We start from the raw sequence: 12146 nt of genomic DNA on the forward strand, positions 1-12146 counted from the left end.
GTCATTCACCTGACATTCACCTCACCTCACCATACATGCCTTAGTCCTGTGCTTCATGGTATTGCTGTAGATATGCCTGAGTCAGACCATTTTCTATCAGCATCAAACAGTGAAAGGAGGCAGGTGAGGAACTGGGTGGCACCTAGCCTTTGAGTTAGCCATCCTATGATATCCCAAGACCTATCTCTGCTATTTGGTGACTTACACAAAGCAGGACAGACAGCTGCTGTTTTCTGGGACTCGGTCCAGCACACCTAGGGCAGGATGGTACATTCCTCCTGTGGGAGCAGGGAGACTCCTGGAGTCTGGGTGGGATGTGGGGTAGGGAGGGCAGGGAAATCAGGTCATACACATTCCCTATCCAAGATAGAGGGACGATGAGGGGAAGCAACTTTGCTGTCCTCTCTTAATCATGGGCAAAGATACGTCCTTATACCCAGCGACCAGAGAAGACCACACTTAAAGTCTGAAGGCTCTGTAATTCCTCTCATAACTGTTCAACACTTTGTGAATGGACAGGCCATTCTTTGCATTGGGACTGTAAATAAAGAATCTTGAACTTACTGTATACCTCAGGCTGTACAGTGCTACCGCATTGATAGGTGTGCCAAACCTTTTAAAAAAGGCACACATGTGTATAATGAGTGTTTAAGAACACACCAGAGGCTCTTGATGCTACAAAAAAAAATCTCAGGAACATATCCGAGGAATCTGAAGTGGAGCCTCTGTATACAAATACTCTCTGTTGTGTTCCTTCTCAGTTTTAAAAGTAAGCATGCCACACTTTCCTTACTTAGTACAAAACACCAGTAAAACGGATGTACTTCTAAGACCCACTAATTTGGCTTCCAACTCAAAATAGAGGAATGGCATTTCTCAGAGACTGGCAACTTGTGCCTGAGACATCATTCAAATATAACACTCCTGCTGCCTTTCCCTGGCAGAACAAGCTTCTAGTCCATTTTAAGGTTCAGACTGGATAGGATCTGAGCTTTAGAGTTTGGTTGAGGGTTTCTTACAGTTGCCTCCTGGCAGTGTTTTGACTTTAGTCTCACAGCTTGAGCTAGGACTGGCAATCATACCCTGCATGCCTTTAGCATATTTTCACACGTACTAGATATGGCTCCAACTGCCTTATTCATCAATGGGCATTCCCATTTCAAGGTCTGAAGTACAGTCGTTTCTTAGGAAAACTGGCAGGGAAGATTTTGAGTAGATGTGCTCAAACATCAGCCTTAATGCCAAAGGAGGGTTCATAGATGTCACAGAGAGTCATAGCTGTGAAAGCCTAGGGAGCAGCAGGTGTGCTGTACCCTTGTCCTGATTTTGGTAAGCAAAAGGTAATAGTAGAACTAGCAGTGGTCTAGCGAGAGGGCCAAGGGTGATTAAAGTTTCCCTAGGAGGAAAAATTGAATAGATTGAGCACTTTGCAGCTTGGAAAAGAGATACTGAATGAAGGGCAATAATGATAACTACTGTTATTCCCATATCACCAGAAAACATGGAAAACATAAAAATATTGCATGACAGGTCTAAAACACAAGCAAATTTACTACAGGAAGGATCACAGGATTATTTAATTTTGCTTTTGGCATTGTTAAATGCTCATGAAAGATGAGACACCTCACTCCTGGAGTGATGTGACTCACTGCATGATGAGGAAAGAAAGGAATCCTACCTTTTTAGATCAGTCCTATTAGGACACAAAAGTTTGCCTACAGCTGTTTTAAAAGGAAGCAGCCACTACTGTCCTTTGTGAAAAATTTAATCCTGAACAGGCTGAAGCCACGGTAACTCCTGAATCCAGTTTCTTGGAGGTCTTGGATTGAATCCTAACCCCATACCTCATTTCTGAAACCAAATCTTGATATAAACATGAATTACACACTTTGCAGCTCAGAGGTCTTAACAGAAGCACAGTAGGTAGAAAGACAAAAATTTAGGCAGCAAGATACTTTTTGTATCAAAAAACATTGCCACCTTTGATGTTAAAAGAAAGTGAAGGTGAGGTAAGTCACACCATAAGAACGATGTCTCTCACATGTAGTCTGAATACTCAGAAGAAGTAAATAAGAAATCATCTAACAGACATGAGAAACTGTGAATCACATACTGGAAAAGGAAAGCAGGCAATTCCTTCTGAAAGTACTGATTTTCTTCATAAATTAATCATTCAGCCCATCACCTTAATTGCAGTCATATCCAGATTAATCTGTCATTTAACTTCCAGAACTCTGCAGACCTCAGCTGGGAAATAAATCTCATCTCTGTTTCTGATGATCACTCAGCTTTAGCAGAGCAAATGCCTTTCATTCCTATTGAACAAGACTCACAAGCTAGAACCATGGTCAATGCAATAGAGTGCTGCTGACAGGTAAGACACCACTCAATACCCATTGCTAAGGATATACAGAACAGCCACAGTTAGAAGAGCTGGATCAGTGGATTAAAATCAGACAGAGAATCACAGCCACCTGGGGTGCATAAACACTTGTAACCAATAATCACAATCACAATCAGTTCTCACTCTCTTGCCTTGAGGAAAGTTGCCTGCTGTTAACTCCTGCCATCCAACACTTTGCAAACTTCTTGCACTCTCCATTTTTAAGGCCTCCAGCAGGTCATGACTTGCTGTTTGAGGAAACACTCTTATAGATGATAAATTTTCAAGCAATATTATTATTATTGTGGTGACTATATGCCAGTTCTAACAGTAATGTGTTCCCCAGCACGGTTCTGATTGTGAAGAAACTTTTCCCTATCAAGTACAAACAAAACACTGTTAAAAGAAAGAAGGGATGTGGACACAGTTTTCTAATAAGCAATGACAGCTTGCATATAACATCTCTTCTACAGATTCAGGTCATAAATTTATTTACATTGTTTAGTGGTTTTGTGTAATGGTGTACATACATACTCTACCTTGGGAAAATACTGTCTCTGGTATTAGGATTACCATCAGTGTCGCTCCAGAAATCTGTGTAGCGCTATGATAGCATTAGCCAACAGATTCAGTACTTATTGGGTACTTACTTTCTGGCAGCTCTCGATGAATTCATCTATGGTAACAACTCCATCTTTGTTCTTGTCCATTTTCTGTTCAGAAAGAATAAGAATGTATGTTTATTATCCTCCTGAAATCCTGTGTAAAACAAGTAATTTCTGTTACTTGTTTCAGTTATATGTCAGCCTAGGAACAAGGCTGTAAAGATGTAGCAAGTGATATACTAGAATAAGCTTAAGGAGTTTGTGGCTGAAAAAGCAAGGTGTAATGAGTAGAACTGAGAAACTTGGGGTGGAACCACAAAGAAAAAGGATTACAAAATTGGTAGGATATGCAAAACTGTTACGATGAAAATCTTTCCATACCTGCTAACAGAGCAGTCTTTTCAGCTCCTATGTTACATGACCCACCTGGAAAAATGTTTCCACATGTTGTCTAGGCGCATCCTCCTTGAGAACAGGATAGGTGCATTTCCCCATCATATCATATATTGCTTTCATGATATCAAGCATTTCCTTAAAAGAAAAAAAAAATGCCTGTGTAGTGTACAGTGTGTTGTAGAGACTGATTTAACTCAGAACATATATATGATTTCTAGGATTTACATTTTAGAATAAAGTTTTGAGATTGTGCCTGTTATTTTATGACTGAATAGCTTTGGGAAGGAACTACTGTGTTCTTAGAAATTCTAGCATTTTGGTTCAGCTTTCATAGATAAACTTGTTAAATAGATGCAGATGTACGATTTTGATTTTATATTATTTAGAGTATGTGCAAGTTTATGGATTGTGAGAAGAATCTCCTGAGGTCTTGTGAATAAAACTAAATGGGAAAAGAAGTTCTGTAACAGCAAGGGAATGGTCAAAGCACATCAGCTTTGTATAACTGAGTTTTCTCTACAGAAAATAGAAACACCCATGCACACATCAGCATATATCAGAGTCCTCCTTTTATATCAAAAGCTTTGAATTTTGTTAATAGAGTCACCTGTGAAAACTATAAGAATAATTATAAAAACAAGTAATTTGCCAGTATGCTGAGAAATTATTCTATAGATCACCCTTTTATAATAATCATGAAGTGTTTTTCTAAAAGTGTAAAATTATAAGTGTAATATATATATATTTACATAAGGACCCAGTATTAAAAAAAACATATCTTTTTATGAAAGCATTCATTTGGTCCCACTGTAATTTAAGTATGTGTTTGAATCATTGCAGAATAAAAGATGTAGGAATCTTTTTATATAGATTGTGTTACAAGTAAAAATTTCTAGAAGTAGATTCATAAAATAAGTAACAATTACAGCCCACATAATTAATTCTTTTCTGTTCAAATATCCTACCAAACTATTCTATAGTGACTGTATGTGCAAATACACAGGCATAAGTTGAAGCAAACATTTCTGTATCTGAATAATTCTGACCTTTTACAATTTCTGTGAAGATTTTCCTTTTTCAAGTTTTATATATGCCTTTAAAATGAGAAAATTATTTTTAGCATGTCTAGTTTAATATATAATTATTTGTTACCATGTCTAATTTGATAATGAAGTCATTCTTCTCTGAAAGCAGAACTTAACACATACAACCTTTAGTTTCAGTGATTAGTGTAAAAAGTAGACCTTACCTCTTTAGTTATATATCCATCCTTATTTATATCATACAAATTGAAAGCCCAGTTCAGTTTCTCCTGTACTGTCCCTCGGAGTAGAATTGAGAGACCCATAACAAAATCCTAAATAGGCAAAAGGTCTTGGTCAGTTTAGAATTGAGCAGTTTTTCACAAACATTCAGAATTCCAGAATAATGCATAGAAGTCTGGAAAAATGTGTTTCTATTTTTTTGCCTCACAGTAAGTGTTAAGGGTTGCTGGGTTTTTTAAATGATTAACAATCTAGGCACTGTTTGCTACACTCATTATTAATAAATTGAGTAATTTTCTATAAAATAAACCATAATTTTCTGTTAGTGGATTTATTCTCTGCAATGCCTTACATAAGCAGTTCCTGTTGAACTTAATACCAGGGAAAAGCAATCCTCATGGTTTAATGATCCAAAAAAAAAAGCTTAAGTGGGAGTTAGATTAATCTAAGCACAGGAGACCAATTTTGGAAGAACTATCTACTAAGGAACATTAAATGCTTGTTAAATCTATACCTCGTTGGAAGTGGAATGAATGTGGTTCCCAGACACCTTAGATCAATCTGCTGCAGTCAACATTTGAAACTGTGTGTATGCTACAGTACACCCCAATACTTAAACCTTTTACTGGATATATGATAGGGAATAACATTTATTACATGACCATGTACTTACCTTAATGCTTTTGTGACCCACCAGTGCTCTATTGCTGTAGAGCTATTCCACAGAAAAATTCGAAGACTTTTGAGATTATTTATATGTAGAGTATTTTGTTATAGAATTTTTGTATCAGAATTAATACTCTTTTGACAGCATGAACCTAATTTACATTTAGAGACCATCTTCCAGATTGGAGAAAATATCAACTGGGATGTCTCATACCTGTCAGTATTTCTTAGCATGTTAACATTTTTTAAACAGTAGCTTCTTTTTTTCCTGTCTCCTCCATCTTCTTATATTTGATAAGCTTGTAAACCCATAAATCTGTGAAACTGTCTCCATAACAGGTTGAACACAATACAGCAAGAGCTTATATTTAAATGTGCATTTCTACATCATTGGCAAAGACATACAGGAAGTCTTAGAGTAACATTACAGACAATAAAAGCTGAAAAATTTCTTATCAGCACCAGCAAAGTTTATGCATTTTGTTAAAACAGGAACAATGGAAAAGACTGCAGTGAGGTTTGACATAAATTACAAAGGTCTGGTGCACCACACAAATAAGTATGCCTGATACAGTCAAGCATACACAGATGTCATGGCCTCAGAGGGTCTAAGAAGGCACAGACAGCTCCTTTGGCAGCTTCAGTCTTTTTAACAATTCAAGTGGTATGCTCTGGGTTTTCTTTGTCATAAGTTTGTGCCTTATTGGTATATGTGCCCTTTGGGGTAAACAGATACATGAATCTTGAAGAGTTTTGCTCAACATGTCTTGTCTAGAGCTCAATGACTAATTGAGGGTCACAGGGTTAAATCTCCAAACAGATCTTTAACAATGTACTATTAAGTATTAAAATGTTCAAGAAATTCAGAGCAGATTTCTCCGCATTACAGCATTAGCAATTAACCCTTTTAATTCAGTACCATGTCTTCAAATCTTTTCTGCACTGTTTTACTTTCTTGACGTAGATTTTCCTGAAGTCATTTGCAAAGGTCTCCAATAACTTAATTTTCTTAGAGTATTATATTTCAGAACTCTGAATTTATTTTTAATTTGGCACCAGCAACATTTTTGTATTTATTCTATCTTAACCAAATCTATTTATCTTTTCCAGATTATTTCTTTTTCTTCCTTTCTGTGATGCACCACCCATATGTTAGTTGGCTTCCTGGCATCATTTATATCCCCATTTGCAAGGCTGCCCTTCTATCATTGGTTTTAAAAGCTATGCATAAAAAAAGAATTTACTTTATGCTGTTTTGTATGGTGCTGAATGTCCTTATAAAAGCTGAGACAACTCAAAAATCTTCCAGATGTGTGCTCTAAACTTTGCAAGGGCAGGTCATCTCCTTCCATATTTCATCAACATGTTGGAGAATCATACATAGTTCAGGTGCATTGCCTTTGTTTGAGTGTTCTGCAGGAGTCCATCTCAGGAACAACAGAAAGGATTTATCTTAAGAGGAATTTGTGATGAATTGAATAAGGACCACTTAGGATGGCGTAGCTTTTCTACAAACTTACTTTCACGCAATTGAAGAATATAGCAATAAAATAATATAGAAATAGAATATTCAATTCAGTGGACATAGGCTAAATCCACAGGGTATTTTAGGTTAGATTCTCAAAGAGAAAAATGCTCTGCATGGTGGAAGGTGATGTGTGTGTCAGGAGCAGTGTAGCTATACTAGCTGTTAAGCTTGTAATCCAGTACAGAATGACGTAGTAAAGCAACAGTGCTAAGCTTAGGTCAGCACTAAGATCAGAAAGTGTCTGTCTATATGCGTGTTACTGACAACTCAGTGACACATCAATCAGTCACACCATTTAGCACGAAGCATGAACCCAAGTCCCCATTACAGTATTAGAGTACCCAGATGTGTTTTCCTTCCTGGTTTAGACTTCTGATTTCTGGAGGGAGAGAAATTCTGCTTTTAGAGCGTATTTATTCTTGAACTAAGATTCACAGTATTGCTTGGACACTTATATCCCCTAAGGATGACAACACTGTCCACTGAAAGGGACAATGCCACTCAGATAGGCACCTAGTGAGGAGAGGTGCATCTGATCTAGGGTCACAAAGGAATCTAAAACTCTGGAGTTTTAGACTGGACTGAGACACAACTCTAGGTCAGGTTTCTCTTCAGTCTGTGACAGAGAAGTTAGAAACACAGAAGTCTGTGCTTTGATACTTGCCTTTACTCCCTTCCACAGTTTCCTAATGTGGTAGCTTCCTGCTGAGTGTGCTATTACCTGTGAAGACCTCCATTACATTCCAAACTCTCCTGTTCCTAACTTCTTTGATTCTGCAAGACAGAGGGAAGTCTCACGGAAGGGTTGCAAAACGGAGTTTTGCTGCACCAGTACTGGAGCCTCTGTGTGTCGGTATCACAGCCTGCTCACACTTCAGTTCTGCACTACAGCTGTATAGAGCCTCTGGTTGTCATCTGGGATTAACTCGTATTTCGGGGTTTTTTCAGCAGTGATTAATTATCTCTTACAAAAGTTGTTGATGGCCTTCTGATTGCTTTATCCCTCAGTAAATCTTTGGGGAGAACTAGATCATTAATAAATTAATTAACAAGTTTAATAGTGTGCTGACTCAAATCCATAGGAAAGCTTAAAATTATTCTACCTGATCATATGTTCCTTTATGTCATGTTCAAAAGAAGTAGATAGACAGGCACCTAAATCCATTTTTGGATTAAGCCCTTAGGATTTTGGAAATGAATCAAGTGATGAATGTTAGTCACAGAGGTGGTGGAGCCCTGGTGTGCCTAAGAAAAGACCACTGTGGAGGAGCTGGTGTTAAGAGGAATTATATTTCTTTGTAGCTACTTTACAGCAGCTGGTATTAAAATACTTATGAGATCAACACTGTCTTGAGAAAAATTAGCTCATTTCCGACACAACATGAACAAGGCTTTTTGTGTTGAACACAGAGAATCACATTTGGATACATTTATTAAACTGCTACCCTCATATTACTGCCTTGGAGACAATGATTGTTTATCACTGTTATTATGAGTGAAATACCAAGATTGTGTATGTATGTTCTTAAGATCTGGAGTCCCCTATGGAACTGAGTCAACATGCCTGTTAATTTATTAATTAGTGAAAATTTATCAGGTAACAAGTAATAAAGCAATCAGAAAATCACCAACAACTTTGCTAAGAATTATTAGTCATTTTTGGACAAATACAAGTTTGTTTCTTATTAAAAATGACAAAAACCTTTAAACATTTCCATTGAATTTGGGCACAGCTTTGTACTTCAAGGCACTGAGAATTAGTGGGATTACTGAGTGATTTTTCTCTCATCAAAATCACACTTAGAAAAGACAAAAAAAAGCTAGAATAAATTCCCTCTTTCTTCTTCCCTACAACTCCAACTACTACTGCTTTATGAGAAAAGGGAGAATGCAATGCAGAAAATGTAATTCTGATTTAACATTCTTTCAGTACTGTTTCAGATTTTCATACGCTTTTTACATAGAAGAGAGCTGAAGAGTGTTTTTCATCATAGGTCATAATATTAAATTGTATTTACTCCTACATTTTGATATAGAAAGTAAATTGGGGTAAATTATTATTTATTCTCCAAATTTTTAAATCACTTCCTTTTTCTCTACCTTTTGTGCTGTTTGTTTTTTTTCTTTCTAATGGAAATTAGAAAACTAGAGTACAGATTGGTATAGAAAGAATATGGCACAGCTGTACCTACAATACAAATCAGCAGGAAAAAATGACATGATTGTATTTTTCACATTTCAGAATATCCACTTTCATGTTTTGCAGCTACTTTCACATTTTTAAACATTTTTAACATAAGGAGGAAGTTTTAATAAAGGCTCTCAAACAGTTTGTAAGTATAATGCTGCTACATGGTACAAGGACACAGAAGCAAGTCTTTTGACAGCACTAGAGTTATGCTGAATCCACAATTAGAGCAAATAATATCAACGTCTGGATGACTCTGAGTCGAAATGGAACAACAGTAAGCTGGAAATGTCTGGTTTGGCAATGAAAAAAAGCCCACTGCTTCTTTTCTTTTCCTGATTTATTTTATTGCAAAGCCTTTTTTGTACACAGACCTGCACTTTGAGATATTCAAATCCCTTAAAAAGGGATACTGCATTTCTTAAGGCTTTCTGTCTGAGATACAAATGTCAACAACCTGTCCTGGGAAGATACAAAAGCTTTTTTTGTTCTCATTATTCTTAATGATAACAGCAGAAATACTTCTCATATACTGATGCTAAAAATGTTTTCTCAGTGCCTCTGCTGTTGCTGATTTAACCAGAAGGATCCCTTGTACAATTAGCCTATGTACAGAAGATGTGAATAAAACCTCCATTCCTGGTTCTAGCTTCACGTGGAGCCCATTGATTTCAGCTGCCCAGAAAAAGGTAGTTGAGGTTCATGGGTTTTTTTAAATAGATGCAAATAATCCCCCACTAAACGATCCGGTTATAGTCCCAGTTGAGGTATAGATTCCTGATCACAGTGCACCTGCTTGGCGAGGTTTCTCATTCTATCAATAACAAAACCGAAAATGCTTTCAAAAAGATTTCTGTCACACCTCACAACATCATTCACTCAAGTAAGTCATAAAAAACATGTATAGGACATATAAACAAAGTTAAAGTGGATGTATTTATCACAATCCAATCTCAAATTGAAAAGATATAATCCGTCCATTATAAATAAAACTAAGCAAAACATGATAAAGCAAATATATACTTTTGCAAATGAACTGAGATTTTAAATTTTTTTAATTCTACACTTTAAAATAATGTCTCCTTTGCAGTATTTTGTACACCCTGTTTTCATCTAAACTGTTGAGGTGAGCTGGCCTTTTTACCATGTTATTGCGTTGATGACATCAGCCTTTGTAGGTAATGCCATCAGCCTTATCAAGGAAAGGCAGAATTTTGAAAACAGATTGGACAGTTAAATAGAGAAAGAATTAATCTCAAACTCTTGTGCTTTTAAACACATTTGCTTTAAAGCCTGGTGTGTTTTTTTTTTTTTTTTTGTAGAGCCTTCTGGAAACTAATAGAGTGTGTGAACAATCCTATTTTGGCTGGCTCATCCCCATAACATTAGTTGTAGTTCAGAGTCCTTCTCACCTTGCAGAGGCAGGGAGGAATATAAGGATTATTTTATGTAGCTTGCATATAAATTGGGTTACCTTTTAAATTAGCAGATTTATAAAAATATTACATAGCAGCACAGTCTGAGTTACCATTTTGATATACAATTATAAAATAATAATAATAGTGACTTTTGTTAATACTTGGGAAGAACTTGATGCTTGAGTCACATAAGCTAAATTTTTCATAATGTGAGGCTTATAATAAAAGCCACCAAACTGGACTTAATTACAAGGAATGGCAAAATATTCAATAGCAGGTAAAGAAGTAACAGTATAACTTACCTCAAAACTTACAGATCCATTGTGGTCAGTGTCAAATGCGTTAAACAAAAAATGTGCATAAGTTGTGGAATCTACAATTTAAAACAGTAAAAATTATTCATAGCAAGCACATCTCATTTCATTTAATTTCATTCCATGAAAAAAAAAATTGATGCCAAGATATATATTGATACCAAAATGTCATAGCAAGACTAAATTTTCAATTCAGTTTAAACTTTTTCTTGGCAGGGGAGGAGGGATAAATTGTAAGTGCAAGTATGTGCGTAGCTACACTAGTAGGAACAGAAAATCTAAAATTCTGGTCTAGAATATCTTTATTCCTTTTCATTCCCATTTCTGCTAATCACTGATATCTGAATGATTAGCCAAGAAGTCATTTCACTGAAACAACCTGTATTAATGGGAACACTACTTTACCAGTTAAATGACAGTGAGGGGATCTATCTCGCATGTTAAAAAAGAAAAATGTGTTTATTTGTTCACTTTAAATGAGGGAAGCAGACACTACCATCTGTACATCTGGCATAACATTTTAATTCTGAAGACAGGCCTGTTACCCAGGTTGAAGCTGAGCTTGTCAGAAAGCTGCTGCTGCACTCAGGTCATAGGCTCAGCCACAAGTGAGAGAAAATCCTGTGCTGAGAAGCTAATCTGCTGCTTAATTCCCGTGAGAGCTAGGTGCTTAAAAACCTTGTAAAAACTGGCTGTGACTAACTGAAGTGGTCAATAAGACTCTGAAAGATGACCTTAAATAAGTGATCCCTTCACTAATTATTTCTATACTTTTCAAACTTACTAACCAGTGCATATTGACTCATTTTAGAAACACAAGACAGCATGAATGTAAATCTGTCAAGCCTCTAAGTTTTTGTAAAGATCCATCCTTCCATTTCCATTGAACGACTTCCAAGAGGCATAACCTTCTCCAGGAGTAATATATTGTGAAGTGAGAACATAGCAGAGTGGGACCAGTCTCGGAGATACCTGGAATGTGTGGGAGACAACCTCCTGACACGGCTGGTGAGAGAACCAACCAGAGAAGGTGCCCTGCTGGATCTCCTCTTTGTGAACAGAGAAGGACGGGTGGATGATGTCGTGGTTGGAGGACAACTTGGGCACAGCAATCACGAAATAATAGTGTTCTCTATTCTTAGCCCAGGAGAGCGCTAAGCAGGACTGACATTCTGGACTTCCAAAGGGCTGACTTGTCTTGTTTAGGCACCTGCTTGACAGAATCCCTTGGGAGATGGTCCTGAAGGGTATAGGGGTCCAGGAAGGCTGGACACTCTTTCAGAAGGAAGTGTTAATGGCTCAGGAGCAGGCGTTCCCCAGGTGCTCTAAGAGAAGCCGGCGACAGAGAAGACCACCCTGGCTAAACAGGGGGCTTTGGCTGCA

At 37.0% G+C, this 12146-nt stretch overlaps 1 protein-coding gene across 8 annotated transcripts in view; it reads right to left on the reverse strand.

Annotated features, from left to right (window-relative positions):
• Positions 1–12146, reverse strand: part of KCNIP4 (potassium voltage-gated channel interacting protein 4) — a 433914-nt gene that overhangs the window by 3661 nt on the left and 418107 nt on the right. For all 8 annotated transcript variants that reach the window (XM_074904598.1, XM_074904593.1, XM_074904597.1 and 5 more), the window contains 4 exons: positions 10752–10822; positions 4634–4741; positions 3415–3519; positions 3034–3096 (listed from right to left, as the gene is read on the reverse strand). In XM_074904598.1, coding sequence (XP_074760699.1) covers positions 3034–3096; positions 3415–3519; positions 4634–4741; positions 10752–10822 — 347 coding nt within the window. The remainder of the gene's footprint in view (positions 1–3033; positions 3097–3414; positions 3520–4633; positions 4742–10751; positions 10823–12146) is intronic.

Source organism: Athene noctua, chromosome 4 (genome assembly GCF_965140245.1).
Source record: "Athene noctua chromosome 4, bAthNoc1.hap1.1, whole genome shotgun sequence".
Taxonomy (NCBI): Eukaryota; Metazoa; Chordata; class Aves; order Strigiformes; family Strigidae; genus Athene; species Athene noctua.